Genomic DNA, 20,014 nt, shown 5'->3' with positions numbered 1-20,014 from the left:
GCACAGCCACAACGCAATCTCCTTTCCTCCTCTCTGAAGGTCACGATTCTAAAACTCATCCATTGATGCACCTCCCTGCAACCTCTCTCATGAAAGCTAATCTACGATTTGGGTTTTTGGGGATTGGGTGAGGGAGGAATTAAGGAGGAAGAAGTTGAAGAACAAAGCGTGTACTGAGTTTCTGGGTTGTGGTTTTCTGGTGGGTTTCTATGTTGGATGAGGTTGAGGGGGAGAAATCGATGGTGGGGTTCTGGGTTGTGGGTTGCTAACCGTGTTTCTGGGTTGGATGAGGGGAAAAGGGATTTTTGTGGTTTATGGTGAAGGCTTGGTGATGGGTTTTGAGTTTGAAGATTGATGATTTCTGGCCAAGAGAGGGTGAAAGTTGTGGGTTGTGGTGGTGGAGTTAGGCGAATGTTGTTGCTGTTTGTCAAGGTTGGTGTTTGGAAGGAGGAGGAGTAGTTGTGGTTGAGAGGGAGGAGGAGTGGTGGTAAATGGAGAGGGACCAAAATAGCAACAAGTAAAATGTTGTTTAATTAACAAATTATTTTTTTCAATTAAAATATAAATTAAAAAAGCCACGTTAGCAAAAACGTTAAGTTTTAGACGGAAAACCATTTCTGCAAACGGAAATATTAGTGGGGGATGAATTATGCAATTAAATTTTGTTAGGGACCAAAATCATGAAAAATGTAAAAGTGAGGGACCAAATGTGCAATTAAGCCTTACTAATTATATCACTTCTTAGCTCGCCCTCTCGAACTAGAATAATCAAAAACTTCAATAAAAAACTGAAGTAGCACCAACATTCACCTCTTATATTTCCTTTGTTAAAACCTTTAATCAAAACTGAAAATCACTGGCCAAATCATTCAAGATCCATATCACCATGATTATACATTTATATACTCATTATCTAAAAACGGGTATATCAAGTGATCAGAGAAAGGCATGTGAGAGGTACACACGTGGGATTACCCAATTAGCATAAAGGATAGTGACGTGGAGATATTTACACGAGATAGCATCTTAACTGTTTACGTAGATCAAATGGTCAATATTAACTCCTCTCACAATAACACATTCCTCTCATCTGATATGCACCCTAAAAAGCCTCATCATATTAAACCCAATGAATAATCACCTGGCGAGTTCTAAGCAATAGAAAAGAATTCTCATTTTTACTCCTCCAAAATTTATTACCCTATTGGGCGTACTTAAAAGGGGTTTGGGCAATTAAATTTTTAAAGACTATTGAGTATTGAACAATACTCAAATACTACTGATCTCGTGTCATGCACGGATGAAATAAGAGTGTTTTATCGACATACATCAAACTTTTTCATATTTTCTCTCTCGTTTTTCCTTTTAAATACGTATGTCACATATTTAAGTTTTTTTTTCTAATTCTAGTTACATTCTAATTCCTTTTTTTTTCCTTCCTAATTTGTTATGCTTTGAATCAATAACCCAAAACATTTTAGTCTTCCAGATGTATATACGAAAACATAATATGTAAAAAATTTGAGTTAATTTTCAAATTAATCATTTAAAATTATTTGATATCAATTTTTTTATGGCATGACCAATATCATTTTGAATGTAAGATATTACCTTCAATATTTTTTGTTATATAAAAATAACTATAATCATTAAAAAAACTTTGTCAACATGTATCTTAATGGTAGAAAAGTCACAATTAGGTTTTTTTAATTATTTTAATGTCATTAAAAACCATTAAATGTCAAATTAATACAATAACTATTTTCGAAAAAAGTAAAAAAAGTCACAATTGACTTTTGTTAGTTATTCTAATGTCATTAATAACTATTAAATGCAATAATAATATATTAATTATTTTTGAAAATATGAAATTATTTAATATTTAAATTACTAAAAAATTGAAAATATAAATATGACATCATTTACCTATTAGTTATAGTATGCGAGATAAAACTTACGAAGAAATGCATAAAATGTAGGAGTGATACTTGTCGGAGTTGTCACTTTTTGGTTTTGAAAATAGTATATAGTATGAGATACTTTTTCGATAAACCCCTTTTGGCGACCCTTTCTCAAATGTGGTTCAAATGCCATGGCCCTAAAATCGTCATGGTAATGAACATTGGTGTTTTTTGTGTGCTTATAAGACTTATCAAGGCTTGTGCTTGCTTGGCGAGGTTTTAGCTCGGTATCATCATCGAGGCTTTTTTGGCTTGGGTCTCAAGGGCCCTTGGGTTGCTTAAGGTGTTTGCTTAGTAAGTAGTGGCTAGATGCTTAACAAGGCTTGTGCTCGCTTGGCGAGACTTTGGCTCAGGATTATCATCGAGGCTTTAATGTGGTATTTAAACTGAACCACACATAAGTTAGTGACTTGACGTTTAAAATAGATAAATTTTAAAATTATAGCTACACCTCCTTTCCTTCAATGAGTACAACATATTGCAAGCATAAAAATAAATTTTAAACAGATGTGGACATCTCTTTTCACTCCTCTTCCATGCGCACAATCTCATATGCTTTACCTGATCTCATGTGAACTTATGAGCATAGGAGAGAGACAAAATATAACATTTATTTAATGTAAATGAAAGTAATTTCACGACGACCTTCAATTTAGTCAACTGCCCTCTTTTACAGCTGGTCAAGTATTAAAAAGGAAAATCAAATGAATTGAACTTCTCAAAGCAAGATCCAGATGTACGAAAAGGAAATGTCAAGAGGATGGAAAAATAAAACCGATAAAAGGGGCGAGTAGATAAGGCGGGGAACACTAACTTATCACACACCGTTACAACATGATCAACAGTTCTAGCGGGAAAGCCTTCTTGATTGTGCTACCTTTTTGAGTTCATATATCAACCATCCCTCATTTGCTCAAGCTCTTTGCTTTCAATGTGCGAAAGACCTTTGTTTCTCTCATGTTGTTTTTGAGACGAACTGTCGAACGATATTCAATTTCCAGCTGAACAGTGTTCAAAACGTTCCTTACATGAAAAACATCATTATAGATTGTGTGTATCTTATATTCATCTTTTGTTTTTCCAAATTTAGTTTCTGTCAAAAGTACAGTGCTAACCAGACAACTGAATTTGCAACAAAACTTGTTTTTTCCTCACCAGACCGTACTTCTATGGAAGAAGCTCATCTACGACTGAATTTCTGCTATACTTAACTCTATTTCTTTGGTTTCCTAATGAAAATTTCCATTCCTTAAAATAAAAATTGAATTTGTACCCATGACATTTTTCTCCCACCTACATGATGCAAGATACTCAAATGAATAAGGTTTCACCAATTATGAACGAGTAAACAGCCATTTTGGTCCTTGATTGTGTTCACTTATGATGAATCAGTCCTCATACTTTGGAAATGGTCTTTTTTCGTCCTTGAATTTATCGCCGTCGGTCAAATTAGTCCTTGATTGAGTTTTCCGTTGGTCCCTCAGACGGAAAAGTCCAAATATCACCATTTTTGCCACATTGGCTTGACACATCATCAATGACTCACATTTTATTATGTCAATTTAGTCCCCAGAAAATAAAAATAAAAAATCTGAATTTATTAATTCAAATTACAAAAAATCACTTAATCATCAATTCATCATCTTCAACCTCATCTTCATCTTCATCCTCAATCTCACCTTATTTTCATCATTTCCAAAAAAACAAACACTAAATCCCCAAATGTTCATTCTCCATCTTCTTATTCTTCATCTTCTATAATTCTAAATCTTAAAAAACCCAAACCCATAAATTTTAAAAGCCAAACCCACCCTAACCCAGAAATAAAAAACCCACCCCTAACCTAAATCCCAACTCCATAATACATGGCCACCCCCATCCATGGATCCAGTGACGAGAGATTGAGATTGAAATTGAGGAGACGCATAGCCACCTTATTTCTTTACATTATAACTTACTTCACACAAAAAAAGTATGCAATTGTGCATATATGTAGTCATTGTAAGAGAATCTGGGTGTAAATTTTGGATAATTTGAATTCTGGGTCTGGGTAAAGTTTCAATCTTTTGTGATCTAGATGATGTCTTCTGGGACATCTTCGTATTGGTGCTACAGGTACAGTCAGTTTATGAGGGTGTGGAGACAGGACACGGTGGCTTGCCCCGATTGCGACGGTGGGTTTATTGAAGAGGTTGAGCGGCACCAGCAGTGTCCTCTCCTCTGCGGTTCCAAACGGAGCCAAGGTCGCTCTATTCTCAGCGATGGGCACGGTTCCAAACGGGTTTACTCCTTTCAGCGATGGCGTCGTTGTACTCTTCCAGCGACGGCGGCGATGTACTCCTCCTTGGATGCCGTCGACAAAAACGACACCAAGTTAGCCCTTTTCCCCCCTCGACGACGACGGTGATTCCTCTCACTACCTTTCACCACCACAGTTCTCATACACGCCCACAACATTGGTCTCTTTCCCCTTCTTCTTTTCCACCTTTTTCTGTTCTTCTACCACTGGGTTGTTGGGGGTGGCTGGATATGGGTGCTTCGATCTGAATGGGCTGGGTTTGAATTTGTTAAAAATGATTTGTTTTTGGAAAAATTAATCTTCTATCATCTGTTGTATGTGTTTCATTCCTCATAGATTCACATTCTTAGCTTTTAATTTTCATTAAATTTTACGTCGGCACACTGTTCTTCTTCCACTGTGATTGTTAGCTTCTAATTTCATTAATTTCTATCAATGATCTTATTGTTATGCACACTAGCTTTTGCTTGATTTTTCACATTTTTATTGGTTTTCAAATTGTTGCACTGTTCTTGGTCATGTGTTCTTGGTTTGTTATTGATTTGTTTAGAATTTCATTACTGAATGGTTATTATGACGAAGATGTTGTGAATGAAGGTGATGAAGAAGTTGTGAATTTATTAATTCAAATTTTAGAGTTTTTATTTATTTTTTATTTTTTAAGGGGACTAAATTGACTAAGCTTATAATATGAGTCATTGATCACGTGTCAAGCCATGTGGCAAAATGGTGACATTTGGACTTTTCCGTTTAAGGGACCAACGGAAAACTCAATCAAGGACTAACTTGACCGACGGCAACAAATTCAGGGACGAAAAAAGACCATTTCTAAAGTATGAGGACTAATCCATCATAAGTGAACACAATCAAGGACCAAAATGGCTGTTTACATTAACATATTGGAATTCAAGTGTGAGCCCCATTCTTTAATGCGGGCTAATTAAAATTGGGCTTGGAACACGCTAGTACTACTTTCATTTCATTCACTCAAGACAAAAAAACAAACCCAAAAAAACTCAACAACAACAACTTGTCATGTGATGATGCTACAGTAGTACAAATTCACAATACTGATCCGAACCGGGCTCACAACAGTCATCCTCGGACACAGGGAGCAGAATATAAATACATTACTACCGAATACTCGAACTCGAACCCTTGTTGTTCTGAGTTTGGAATCTGAACTACAACCTAAGCCTGAACCACATACACACCAACAACAACAACAAATCTAGCACCAAATTTTGTTTTGTTTTGTTTGGTAAATTGTTTATTCAACACTGCTAGCAAAGTCTCCTTAATTTATTCTTCTCTCTTTTTTTTTATGTCGTTTTGCTTTGTTTCTTCATTCCAGAAACCTCGTCTACACCTTAAAGATCAAACACTTTGATCTTCATTTCACAAGTGTGCAACCCAGGTTTTATTTCTCTCTCTTTCTGCTCAAGTTCTTGTCTTTTTCTCGTTTTGTTTCCCTAGAGGGGTTTTGGGACTTGTTTCCATTTGGGTTTTGGGGTTTGTTAATTGTTGATTGCGGTGATTTCGCTCAAATTAGGGTTTTTTTTTTAACAGGGCGGAGAAGATGCAGCAGACACCGCAAATGATTCCTATGATGCCTTCATTCCCATCTCAAAACATTACCACCGAACAGATTCAAAAAGTATGCTCTTTTATTGTTTCAGCTCCACCGTTTCCCTTTTTTAAGTTATGAACTATAGTTCAAGGTTGTCATGGTTTCTTCTGGATATTATTGCTTTTGTTGTTGTTTTTATCATGGTTAGCGTCATCATCATAATGATGTGGATATTGACAGGTGATTGTTGTTGTAACCGGTAACCGAAGAGAGGATGAATTGAATTTATGATAATCTGTAATAAATTTGATCATGTAGTCTGGAAAAAAGTGTTCTTATTTGCTGACCTTTTTTTTATTACCCATCATGGTAAGAGCACCTAAGTTCTACCACCTGGGTTTGCAAAAAGTCAAGCTTTTTTCTAGTTATGAGTGAACATATATTTGTACTGGATTGATTGAACCAGAAACTCACAGTAAGTGAATGTAAATATGATGGAGTAAGTCATTGATTGTGATCTAATTAGGGGTAATGTTGTCAATCCAGTTCCCGGTGCGTAAAATGGGATAGTGGGTACTGGGTTAGTTAATTTTTGTCTTGTTACTTATACCATATATACATATATTATATACTAAATCAACGATAGATATTTCTTGAAATTCATAACACCCCAACGTTTAAATTTTGAGGGCATTTTCAGAAAACTGGAGCCTTCTCTACCCCGCCTGTATTTCGTGTGAAAGGCTGCAATTTTGGCCGCGATCCCATCCGCGGCAGCCGCGATGGAGAACTGGGATGGGATGGGGGTATTTGTCCCAATACATGGTCGGGATGGGAAACCGGGATCTCACGGGATCCTGCCGGGATTGACTACATAGATTAGGGGAAATGATTTTCATGTGGGGCTTCTGGTAAGAGCGACATCTTTCTCCACTAATTCATGAAGTGCTTCTAAACAACAAAACAATTTTAATCCATTTCTGCTTTTAACTTTTGATGTACTCAGTGTTAGAATACTATCTAGAATTTTCCGATGCACCAAAAAAAAAAGAATACTATCTAGAACTAGAAACATATCCATTTTGGTGCTTCTAAAGTGAGTTCTCACCTTCGAAAGGAAAACAACGTATCTCAGCCTATATGGTTTGACCTATAATTTTCTTCTGTCTTCTTTATTTTCTTTTTTTCTCTTCAATCTTTGTGGATATTTAGCGCTTTCGGAAATGTTTTATGGTGTATGCCTGGATTGGAGCTCAACACGATCAAATTAAGATTATCTTAACTTTTAAAGAAGAAAGTTAGGTTATCTAATTCTTCTCCTGCATTTGAGGGATTTGTGAGATGAATAAGTGGTGACAGCATTTTTGGGGCGTTGTGATCCAGATCCACGGATCCTTTAACTTAAAGTTTATTAATATTAGTTTGATCATACCTGTTGATTTACCATTGTAAGATTTGGGTCCTAAGTAAACAAAATGAGGTGGCGTCGGTTGGACTATGCAAGTCATGTGCATAATTTGAGATAGGGTGGGTGATTTGTATTTTTCATTGTCAAACAAGTTGTTATCATGTGGCCTTGCAGCACAGGATCTGGCATCACTAGAATCCTCCATGATTGAATTCTAGATGTTCAATGTCATCAACCTCAAAACTAATAATATTGATGTGCGTTGAACTTCTCTTTAGTCTACGTAATCCATAAGAAATGTTTTTTCATGAAATTGTGCATCAATCCTTTATGAGGACATTACCATGATACAACTTTAAGTCACCTCAGTGTTGTCTATAGTGCACTATAGCGGTGCAGTTCAGCGCCGTAGTGGCCGTTTCCGGCTCCTAGTTGTTGCGTAGTGGTGCAGTTGAGTGTAGCGGCTGTTGAGGCCGCTAAAGCAGGGGAAATAGCAGCTATAGTGGTGCTATTTGGCTGCTATGTGGTGGAATTGATAAAAACCCCAAAACAACCCACAAAAAGTCCAAGTTAGGGATTTGTGGAGAGGTATTTCAGGGGTTTTGGTTTGGAAACATACTGAAAAGGGTTAGTTTTAGGAGGATGAGGAGGAAGTGATATAGAACTTTCATGTTTTTAGGCAGTTTAGTTTGGGAAATAGAGTCTTAAACCTCTTGGTTACGTTGAGTTTTCTTGTAATAGTATGTGTTGTTTATGACTTCTATGACTTAGTAGTTATTAATGTTAATTATGATTGCCATGAATTGTGAGTGTTTTTAATCATTTATATGTATATAGTTATATTATATAAACTATACCAAAAATTCAGCATAGCGGCCATCCCGCTATGCGCTATACCGCAATAGCTTTTTTGTGGTCAGCGCCGCTACCCGAGATTGACAACACTGAGTCACCTTAGGTTTCTTTTCTCATCATCTATATATCTACTTTTCATAATATTATTGCACACAATTAAAACGACATGAAAAGTTAAACCCAAATAGGCAGCAAGAATCTTTGTTATTTAATTTGAAATCCCTCTCATGGCTCATAATGCAGTTTCTTGATGAGAACAAGAAGCTGATTCTTGCAATATTGGACAATCAAAATCTTGGGAAACTTGCAGAATGTGCCCAGTAAGTGACCTCTAAATTATGTCTGCATCTTTTTGTTATTGTTGATGGTTGTTCTGACTTCAAATTATTAGCTGATTGTCTTGTTATGCTCCGATCTCATACCATTTTACCCGTGTAGAATGGGTGGAACTATTAGCACTCCTAATTGCCCATTCACTTTACTCACGAACGACATTTAATTGACAATTTTACTTATTATATTATTTATTATGGCCTGTATACTAAGAACTGAATTCTTTATAAGTCCTTTCCTAGTTGCAAACAATTATCTTCTTAGGTGTCTTTGTGTACTTGGCTGAGGTTTTATCTCTTATGCTATAGACTGATGGTTGCGTGTTGATTTGATGTGTCAGATACCAAGCTCAGCTTCAAAAGAATTTGATGTACTTAGCTGCAATTGCTGATTCACAGCCACAAACACCTGCCATGCCTCCACAGGTAAAATAAGGCATAGCTGGTCCCTTTGGAAGTCCCATCAGTTACCAATAACATCAATAACATTGGTCTTATTGCCTTGTATTGAATGCTTGTAGATGGCGCCACATCCTGCGATGCAACAAGGGTTCTACATGCAACATCCTCAGGCTGCAGCAATGGCTCAGCAACAAGGAATGTTCCCCCAAAAAATGCCAATGCAATTTGGCAATCCGCATCAAATGCAGGATCAGCAGCAACAGCAGCAGCAGCAGCAGCTACACCAGCAGGCCATCCAAGGGCAGATGGGGCTGAGACCTGGAGGGATGAATAACGGCATGCATCCAATGCACAGCAACGAGGCTGCTCATGGAGGCGGCAGCAGTGGCGGTCCACCTTCGTCTGCCGGTCCGAATGATGCCCGTGGTGGAAACAAGCAAGATGCTTCTGAGACTGGGACAGCTGGTGGAGACGGCCAAGGAAGCTCTGCTGCGGCGCACAACAGTGGAGATGGTGAATCTTCTTATCTTAAGGGTTCAGAAGAGGCAAAGTGACATGTTTATGTGTTTGTTTCAAAGATACATATGACTGTTGATATTAGGTTTTTCTTAAGGATAGGGCTAGTGTTATCTGATGACCTTTGATAGGTCGACCGAAGAACAAAAGAGCTTTTATTCATAGCCAGATAGGTAGGTGTTGACTTGTTGTGTTGTTAGCGTTTTGGCATGCAGTAAGTTTGCTTCAACTGAAACTTCTGGTGCCAAAATATGATGTACTCAGTACTGGAAGAGGTGAAAGCGTGTAGTCTACACTACGTTGGCGTTCAAATTCGTGATCAACTTAAGGATCTCTTTGGTTTGGAATAATGCTTTATGACTCCACTCACTAGTTGTTACAAAAATGCTACCTTGTTTTCATTGTGTTTTTTTATTTTCAAAGATTGTTCAGGAAACAATGAGAACATTTTGTTCTGTTCTCCTTACTATTTCCTGCACAAATGAAAATAAGGTGATATTTTTGTAATTATTATCTAAAACAGAGAATGAAAATGAAAAAAAAATTGCTTTCTCAAATTGAACAGGTCTTCATTTATTTGTTGGTTCTCACAATTTTTTCTGAGGAACTTGCTGTCTTCATATATTAGAAAGTCTTCACCTTAGGGGCAATTTAATTAGAATTGGGCATCAGAGTTGAAGCAGGAATTGCAGAAGATGAATTCAAGGTCTAGCTGTAGTCTGTATCTGTTCTTCTTTACGACAGGAACTTGCAATTCCAGGAGGATCCGAGGCCAAATAGTACTTTGAGCCGGTCGTAAAGGATATGTTCCTTTTCTAAAGTTATGCTTCTTAGCTGGTGTTTGCTTCTTGCTTTTCAGGTTGGTGTTTGCATCTTTGCTTCTCCAAGATTTCCTCTAGCTCATTCTTTGGGTCCAAGACTCAAACTCATTATCTGTACACAACCCATTTTTTTTTTCTCCTTCATAAAGTAAGGTGCATTTCCCCAACCCAACATAGATTCAATTCGGATCAACCCATTCAAGTAGGCTAATCGACCAAATTGCTATCTGAAAAAGCGACAACCCAAACAGACATTCAATTCGTAAGTTCATGCCATTGGGTTTGCTATGGTTTGGAAGTTTTTCATCCAAACAAGTCCAATATCTGTAAGTTCATGTCATCGGTTTGCTATGGTTTGGAAATTTCTCTTCCAAACAAGTTCATATCGGACTCATGTTGCAGGTTTATACAAAGAAAGGCGAAGGAGCCACCTTTTTGCGTTTGATGGGTTTGCGGTGTTCATGGTTGAAGGGAGGGAAATCGAACAAATGGGGTAGAGATCATGACTTGCGAGAATAGTATAGACGAGTGGAGGGTGCGATAAAAATGGAAAGGTTAAATAGGATGTTGTGGAAGGTGTTGTGATAGGGGAACAACATGATCAAGAGAACAACAACATGATCAAGAAGAGAACACTTCTAACGCAATGGTATATGTGGTCACTTTAAGGAGAGAGACTATAATCAAAACTCGTATATTTTACATGTACTCAAAACATGATTAACCTTAAATTTAATTATTAATTTTTTTGTAAATAAAAAATTGTCATTATGTTGTCCAAATAACTTTTTTTTAAATGTAAAAAATTATATCCCTTCAAACAAGAAAGAAATTTGCAACTACAAAAACTCGCCTTAAAAAAACTATAGAACCCCAATTACAATATTGAACCAACGGAATCAAAATTCAGTGAATTTATTAACATTTCAAATTCTTATAAGTTATAGAATCCTTTTTGGAGAGACACTATCAATTCAAAACATCATAGGGAATCAATTATAGGTAGATGGTAACAGTTCACAAAAAAATCATATTGAAGCTTTAGTTTGAGATTTTGAATCAGAAAGAAAGCTTGATTCCAACAAATATTTTAAAGAAAAATCAAAATAACTTTAAGCAAATTAAAAATTGAAAGTTAATTAAAAAGACATTATTACATTTGAATTGGGGCTGAAGGCTTGATTTGCATTTGAATGCGTGTAAACATTAATACAAACACAACCCACATCCTTGTCTTATACTACTAGTCCACTACAATTCATTGAGATTTGACTTGATTAATTTTTTCATATAATACGATTTTCTTTCACTTTCATTAGGTCATATGGAGACATTTTCATATTTTACGCTTTTGCTTCTTTCATTAGTTTGATTAATTTAATTTATCAATAAAGGAGTTCTGCAAGCAAGCCAACTCCAGCAATTTTTTATACAAGTTAAATTAAGTTAATCACATGGTTCTCCTTGTAGTTTAGTATAACTAACTTAGGATCTATGATATTTTAAAAAATACTGATTTTTAAAATTACAAAGTTATAATCAGCTAAATTGTTTTACATTTGGAGGAATAAGGTAACATAAAAAAATCATTTTTTCTCTGGCTAATTGCTAGGGGGGCGCTGCCGATGAACTCCAAGTAGCAGCATAACCATTTATTTGCATCAACAACTTGTCCTAGATGTGAGGCAGATGAGGAGGATCTCGTTCACGTGTTTAGGAGTTTCACCAGGTCTCGCCAACTATGGCACTAGTTTGGACCCCTCCTCCCCTCCCTTTCGAACGCTGAGCCTTTCTAAGCTTGGTTCAGGCAGACATACACTTGTTGTGGCGGTGCTCTGGTGGGCTTGGCGATGGAGGAATGATAGTAACTTCAGCGACAATCCATGGCCATTAATTTGGATACGACTAGTTGGCGATGTGGGTCGCGGGTTGCCCCTCTACATCACCCTCAGCAAGCAACGAACCAACATCACCCTCCATACTCGATTCGTATCTTGGTGGATAGCAGCTGGAACCCTGCAACGATGATGATGGGTTGTGGAGCAAACATCACGAACATGTCGGGGTGATGGGTGTCGAGGACATCACAGAGCTATGGTGTTGGTATGACGTTTATGGCAGAGATTCAAGCAGTAGAGCTTGGCTTAAAACACGGTTGGGAGTTGGGACCATGGGTATCAAAATATCGTTTGTACACAAACTACTCAAACGTGTTAAATGTTCTGCAATCTGATATACAAAAACATAAAATACAATTTTTTTGAGTTAATTACCAAATCAATCCTTTAAAACTGTTTAATTTCGAATTTCTTGATTAAATATTTGATATCATTTTGAACGTAAGGAGATATTACATTCAATTTTTTTATTTAGTAATATAAAAGTAACCATAATCATTAAAAAAAAAATTGGTCAGCATACATCTTAATGGTAGAAAAGTCACAATTGACTTTTAATTACTATTTTAATTTCATTAAGAATCATTAAATATCAAATTAATACATACAATAATTATTTTTGACCTTTTGGGTATACAAAAAAAAAGTAATTATTTTTTAAAATAGTTACAATTAACTTTTCCTAATTATTCTAATATTAAATTGATACAAATTATTTTTATTTCTTAGAATGTGTGTTTCTTTTGTTTTTTATGTAGTAGAAATTAAGAAAATAATCATAATCCCAAATTTCTCGGCTCCATTCACCAAATTTTGATCTTAAAAGTCATAAACTTCCCAAAAATATTTGCAGCAAATCAGAATAGTCAAGTCTATATATCAAAAGCGCAATCCTTCATCTTCATCGTTTCTGTGGTCCGTACTTGTCGTCGTCCTTAGCCAACCCAAACAAAGAACACAGTCGAGAATTCCAATGTAATGTTGTCATCCAACCCCAACTGTCTCTGACTCTGTAATTCTCCTCTGTTCCACAAACATGAAAACAGAGCAACCCCTTCACCATCGCAACAACAAGGGATTTTCATCTTCATTATCAGCAAAACCCGCAGCGTATGTTATCCTCCTCTTGCTAACTTACTCACTGGGTTACTTCTCCCACTCTTCTTCCACCTCGTTTCCACCGCCATCGCAACCCGCTTCCTCAACCACCCTCCGCATCTCCACCAACACCACCGAACTCGACCCGTTCCTAGTCACAGCTCGCTGCGCCGACCCACTCCCGTCGGAAACCGTTCGCCGGACGCTCATCAACCGCCTCTTCAACGGGACGTCGCCGTTTCATGGTTTCCCGCCGGCACACGCGGCGGCGAAGCTCAGCCGCAGCAAGAAGGTCAAAGGGTGGGGCTCAAACGGCGCTGTTTTCGAGAACCTCATCAGGAGGGTGAGGCCACAGACCATCGTGGAGGTAGGCACGTTCCTTGGCGCTTCGGCGCTTCACATGGCGGAGTTGACCCGCCGGTTTGGGCTGACAACCCAGATTCTCTGCATCGATGACTTTCGTGGTTGGGCCGGGTTCAGGGACCGGTTCAATACTACACCAATGGTAAACGGCGACGTTTTGCTTTATTACCAGTTTCTTCAGAATGTGGTGACCCGAAACCTAACCGAATCGGTTTTGCCCGTACCGTTTTCGAGCGGGTCGGCTTTGATTTGGCTTTGTGAGTTGGGTGTTTATGCTGATCTAGTAGAGATAGATGCGGGTCATGATTTTTTGTCGGCATGGTCCGATATAAACCGTGGCTACCGGATACTCCGCCCCGGTGGGGTTATTTTCGGGCATGATTATTTTACTGCTGCGGATAATAGAGGGGTTAGAAGAGCGGTTGACTTGTTTGCCCGAATTCACAGTCTCAAGGTAAAAATTGATGGCCAACATTGGATAATGGCTCTGCCGTAAGTTCATAGATCTATACTTTTGTGCTTCATATATTGATTCATACACATATACATAAATTTATATACCCTCTCTATTATTATTTTTTCGAATACTGATCAAGATATGTGTGAGGGTTAAAAGTTGTAAGTTACACTTCATAGTTCATACTAAAGAGTCAAGAAAATAAATGATTGTTGAATAAGTTGATTGATATATATGATTGGGGTTGTATACTAAAGAGTAGAATGTTTGGTCTGAAGAACTAAATGATGATTGGTACAGTGACTTTTATTTTCTTCCTTTAACATTTACTCCCTCCGGTCCTATTTATAAGCAACAAAAAAAAAATTCACATAGTTTAAGAAATGTAGTAAAACTAGATAAAATGCATTAAATTTGTCTTGAATCAAAATAAACTTCCAAAATTACCCTTTGTTATTCGTGTTGGAAAGTGGGAAAGAGAGAAAATAATTAATGAGACACATTCTACAAGTTAGAATTAATAAGGGCATCATTGGAAAAAAATAATTAATATAGCTCAAACTTTCATTTGGTTCTTATAAAAAAGACCAAGATTTTTCTTCTCTTTCATGCTTATAAATAGGACCGGAGGGAGTACTGTTTTATTGTCACAATTAATTTTTTTATTCATCAGAAAGTTAAATTTCATCTGCAAGGGATTGATATCTGAATCTTCTCATCTCCAATCCATATGTCACAAGAAAATGTTACTTAAACACTTCATAAGATATTTACATTCAAAACCACATTGACCAAGTAGAAAATGATCGCCACCCTCGTTCACCGTAAGGGCCTTGGCTGCTACTCTAGGACTACCATAATCTAACTGAACCCGAATCCTCTCCTGCTGGATTTTCTGTCCTGTACCTCCTGCACGTTTCTTAACCGTCTGATTGATCATGTGGTCCAGAAAATTGCACTCTTAAAATTATAATAGGCATAAAATGACAGTCCTTTGATGCATCCAAGGGTCCACAAAATAAACCTCATTTACTCATTTCACGTTTCCCTCTTCCCCTATTCTCGCGCGCCTCTTCTCGACGACAGCTACCTCTGCTTCAATTTCTTTCCTCTGCCTTATACGAACTGAAAGTGATATGCGTTCAAAACCAGATGGCTATCTCAACTTGACTTTGTGATCTGCGTTTGTTTTTGGTCTCTACAACACTGTCTCTTTATGCCAGGTCCTTTTCATTCTCTTATTGCAACTCTGTTTCTATTTCTGTATAGAAGGTGGCTTTGTGATATGCGTTTAGTTTTTGTGATCTGAAATTGATGCTTTGATCAATGATATGGTGAGGCAATCTCAAAGGATATCAATAAAATATCAGTAGTGGTGGTTTTGTTTCGTCAGGGGGTGAGGACATATATTATCCTTGTGTCCAAGTTTATGGTGAGCCATAGCATGAGTTTGTTTGTGTCTTTGCTGTGCAAACTATTTTCATATATTAACTTCTGAGATTTGCTTGTGTCTTTTAAGAGTGCAATTTTCTGGACCACATGATCAATCAGACGGTTAAGAAACGTGCAGGAGGTGCAGGACAGAAAATTCTACAGGAGATGATCCGAGTTCTAATCTAACTACAGTTTCTCTCTTGCTGATTTTAGGATTTTAGAATGTTGTTAGAGCTTCATAGTTCATACCCTTTTTCTCTTACTTTCTTTTCACTTTTTTGTTAATTAAAAGCATAATTAAAAATAAAAGTGAAAATGAACATGTGGTTTGGGCTTGCTACGTTGAAAACCCTTTAAGGTTTTTATCTTCCCCTTATTCACTTTTTTGAACCTTATTTTCATTTAATGTCAAAGATCATGACAAAAACATATTTTCTTTGCCTATTAATGTGGGCCTTATTGTACTGCTGAGTACCCAGGTGGGCTTTGGCTAATGAAGCTTTAAGCGATTGAAATTGACAAATAAAAAAGTCATTGAGAAAAAAGAAGAATCAGGGACCCCTCGTTATTAGGCCTGTCCAAGTTTTTTTTATCCGACCGAATCCGCCCGGCCCGCTGCAAAAAAAAGGCCTCTCGGGCGGGCCGGTTCGGTGCGCGGGTCCACCGGTACGAAAAATCCGGTTTGGGGTGGTATGGTTCGGTCGAGTTCGGTTTGACCTCTGAACTGACCGAACCCACTAGGATAAAAAAAAAAAGAGGCTAGGAACCTCATATAAGGCCCAACCCAAAGCCACCTTTCAGGAAAAAAAACAAAAAAAGCCCTCACCATCTCATATAAATACTCTCATTAACAAAAAAAACCCTAAAAATCATTCCTCAGCCTCAGCCGTTTCTCCCCCTTCTCCAGAACCTTCACCTTCAAACTCTCACTCTCTCTTCAAACCCTAGCAGGCGCCGCCACTCCACCGCCACTCCACCGCCTCTCACTCTCTGGTTCTCGTCTCAGAAACCCTAGCCACTCCATGCCGCCGCCACCTCTCTCACTCTGGTTCTCAGCTGCCACCTCCACCACCTCTCTCACTCTCGGTTTCTCAGAAACCCTAGCCGCTCCACCACCTCTCTCACTCTCTGATTCTCAGCCAGCCGCCACCTCCACCACTTCATCGCTTCATCCTCCATCCTTCTCTCATACGAAATAGCTTGTTCATCTTCATTTTGCTCCAAAAAACCATCGATTCTGATGTGATGAAGTGTACAATCTCTTTCGCATGAGGAAAGGAATGGAAAGCTCTTCATGTATTCTCTGCATCTGGTTCCCCCTCTCATATTCTCTTCTTTTTTGCCAAATTTTTTTAAGATCTGAATGGGTAACCTGATGAACCCGCCCGAGTAACCCGCAATCCGCCCAACCCGGAACCCGAGAAAACCGATTGGCTAATCGGACAGTGACGGTCCAGTATCCATGGTGGTCGGTTTTGGTCGGTTTGAGCTTTTTTGGCCCGAACCCGTCCGAAACCGACCGGTGGACACCCCTACTCGTTATGGATAGGTCTGGAAGATATCTATAAGGATTTTTTACCCAACATATATTTCACAATCTTATCAGGTTCTAAGAGCAACTCCAATGCATGGTTGCTAGTTGGGTTGCTTAAGTGCTATTCTGGTGGGCCCATACTGCCACATAGGATTTAAGCAACTCATAAGCAACCCATGCAGAATTTACTCCAGTCACGGTTGCTTATTTTACATTTAGTTGGACCCCACTGTACCTCATTTCTTTATATTTTTTATTTCCATCTAAGCATGATTTAAATTTAAATATTAATTAATATTTATAACAAATGAACCATATTAATGCAAAAAAGTGTGTAAAAAAAAAACTGATATGCCATGTTATTTATAATGGGCCCATATTAATTTTTTAATTTTCTTTTATTTGGGCCAAACGGTCACATGAGTGACCAAAACGACCCAAACCCTACACAAAACGACCCAAAAAAAAAAAAATAAACCGACCCATTTTAAGTCAAAATAACACCCTCATTCACTCAGCCTTTCAAAACCCTACTCAAAATAAACAAAACGGCAATTACTCCTCTGAAACGCTCCTCTTTCTTTTCCACTCCTCTGTAACGCATTCATGTCATTCACTCTCCCTCACCAACCGATTCTCTTTCTCTCTCACTCTTCCTCTTCCTCTCCTCTTCCTCAGATCAAAGCCTCTCCCCCTCTTCCTCTTCTCTGAAAACGGGCAGATCGAAGGATCGAAGGAACCTCTTCTTGCTCAGCGGACATGCAAGCGGGTAGGTCGAACCCAGAGGCAAATTTAGAGGACATGCAAGCCAGATCGAACCCAGAGGCAGAATTAAAATAGCATCGAACCCAGAGGTAGCAGTCAACAATTGTTCTGGGACTTCCAATTTTTTTTTGTTCTGTTTGGGACTTTCAAGAGTACTGTAATTTTTATTTTATTTTTCTGTTTGGGACTTTCAACAAATTCTGTAATTTTTTATTTTTTGTTCTGTTTGGGACTTTCAATTCTGTTAAATTTATGAAATTTTTGCCTCTGTTTGGGATTTTTCTGGGTTTTTATTGTTTGTTGCTCCTGCCTCTTCATTCATCTTTAGTTCCCTCTTCTTTTAACGATAATTCTGTTGCAATCCGAGAGAGAGAAAAGAATTTTTTAAACCAGCTGAGAGTTAAGGAGCGTTGCTTAAATAAGCAACGTTGCTTAGCTTTTAACAACTAGCAACGACAGCTCATCAAGCTCCAACGGTACCAAAACATAAGCAACGTTGCTTATTTTCTCCAACCAGATTAAGCAACCTGCGTTGGAGTTGCTCTAAAGGATTTTGATTCATAACATTTTACTTTTTCTTCCACCCCAATTACATCCACATTTTCTTCCTATAGAATTCTCATTTCTTTTTCTGTCACATTGATAACTGCTAGGCAAGTGTGCCTATTCGTTAAGTAGTGATAAAATATCGAACTCAAGAATTGCGGTTGTCTAAATCAATTTAACCTATTAAATAACTAAAAGACTAAGTAAAAAGGTTTTTGGGGGTAAATAATTGTTGAAAAAGAACTTAATTTAACAGTGTAAAGTTCAGTAAAAAGCAAGTACGTAGTATTGAAAGCAATCAAAAGAGGAAGTATCTGGGGTAGGATTTCATCAATCTCACTTATGTTCTTAATAGACTAATTAATTCATGAATTATCTAACTTATTTATGGTGCTTGCCTCAGTTTCTACGTGATAATCTCTTAACTACGCAGAACTTCCAATTAAGCTGCTAACACTAATCTCTTAGTTCCTAGACGAATTTAATTGGAGAATTAAAGTACTTAGTTACTAGCCAACACAACTAGAAGTTACCCTTATCTCTAAGGCATAGACGTTCCTAATCAATTCCTCATCGAATCTCTATTTTCTACCGATTTCTCAATCGCATACAAAATAGCAAAGTTAATCTTCATGCATAAAAATTCATAAATAAAAGATGAGAAATTCATAAATAAAAATAAGATTCGTGAGTCAAAAAGTAAATCAAAACATAAGGTCAAGAGAATCAAACCGAACAACCAAACTACCTACGAAAGAAATAAAGGTTCTTCAAAAAAACTCGAAGTGCTAGGGTTGACTCCAAGAACGGCTCAAGAGCTGCTATCAATACCTGCTGTCACCTCCAAAATCTCTGGCCTCGTTCCAATATATATTAATTCCGTTTCCTCCCTTCTGTTTTCGTCTTTATTCTAAATATATTATGTAATTTTAAATTCAATCACGTGATCACCCTTTCTGTTGATTTTGCTTTTTGGTTCAACACCTGCCACGTGTCGTGCCTCTATTGGACGGAGCTTAAAAGGGGTGGAATCTAGTCCTTTTCGAACCATTGTCTTACGGTGGACCCTCAGAAGGATGGAGCCGTGATGGAGTGTCCGCAGCCGTCCATTTCAGCATGTGCACTGTATCTCTGTGGACTATCACCACTAGATGAGATTCCTTTTTCCTGATTTTCTCTTTTCCTTTTATTTCGAAAATCCTAAAAAGATAAAATAAAATACTAAAAAGATAATAATTCAAAATAAAATATATAAATATACTAAAAACTACATAAAAATAGTAAAATGCATGAAATAATCATGGAGTGACCTAAAATGACCAAAATATCCTAAATAATATATCAAAATCCATGGAAATAAACTAGAAAAATAGCTTAAACACCCGGGTTATCACACATCACACACCATATCTTTCATTTCTCTCTTTTCTCTTCTTATATCATTTAGGTGTAAACGTGTGTTTATTCTTGATCATGTTAACTTAACAATGACGAAGACCACAAAACCCTTATCGGAACTAAAAGCATCTAAACCCTAATGTGTTTAGCATGAAAGACGTAAACCCTAAGCCCTAGTCTCTAATTGGACCCTTGGGTCGTACATAAATTTGGCCCAAGGATCCATATATGTTGTAAGGATTAAACTAACAAGTCCTATACACTAGGGGCCCTTCTATATAAGCAGACCATTCCTAAGGTAAGAGGATGACTCCTTAGTTGGATGTGTGGCCCAAGGATCCATATATGTTGTAAGGA

The 20,014-nt window shown here is 37.6% G+C and overlaps 2 protein-coding genes across 2 annotated transcripts; both read left to right on the top strand.

Moving 5' to 3' along the window:
* The first annotated feature begins 5,362 nt into the window (after nt 1-5,362).
* LOC130746329 (GRF1-interacting factor 3-like) lies at nt 5,363-9,693 on the top strand. Its single transcript, XM_057598921.1, has 6 exons — nt 5,363-5,521; nt 5,615-5,677; nt 5,830-5,917; nt 8,337-8,413; nt 8,767-8,851; nt 8,947-9,693. The coding sequence occupies exons 3-6, from the start codon at nt 5,840-5,842 to the stop codon at nt 9,379-9,381; spliced, it is 675 nt and encodes a 224-aa protein (XP_057454904.1). The 5' UTR covers nt 5,363-5,521; nt 5,615-5,677; nt 5,830-5,839; the 3' UTR covers nt 9,382-9,693.
* Nucleotides 9,694-12,864: 3,171 nt separating this feature from the next.
* On the top strand, nt 12,865-14,297 carry LOC130746328 (uncharacterized). Its single transcript, XM_057598919.1, has one exon. The coding sequence runs from the start codon at nt 13,099-13,101 to the stop codon at nt 14,017-14,019; it is 921 nt and encodes a 306-aa protein (XP_057454902.1). The 5' UTR covers nt 12,865-13,098; the 3' UTR covers nt 14,020-14,297.
* The last annotated feature ends 5,717 nt before the right edge of the window (nt 14,298-20,014 follow it).

The sequence above is a fragment of the Lotus japonicus genome, chromosome 3, assembly GCF_012489685.1.
Source record: "Lotus japonicus ecotype B-129 chromosome 3, LjGifu_v1.2".
NCBI lineage: Eukaryota > Viridiplantae > Streptophyta > Magnoliopsida > Fabales > Fabaceae > Lotus > Lotus japonicus.
This window is presented reverse-complemented; position numbering and strand designations above follow the sequence as displayed.

Coding starts and splice junctions, on each gene's coding strand:
- LOC130746329 (XM_057598921.1), top strand. CDS start 5,840: ATGCAGCAGACACCGCAAATGATTCCTATGATGCCTTCATTCCCATCT. Junction 5,918..8,336: donor CCACCGAACAGATTCAAAAA/GTATGCTCTTTT, acceptor CTCATAATGCAG/TTTCTTGATGAGAACAAGAA. Junction 8,852..8,946: donor CACCTGCCATGCCTCCACAG/GTAAAATAAGGC, acceptor GAATGCTTGTAG/ATGGCGCCACATCCTGCGAT.
- LOC130746328 (XM_057598919.1), top strand. CDS start 13,099: ATGAAAACAGAGCAACCCCTTCACCATCGCAACAACAAGGGATTTTCA.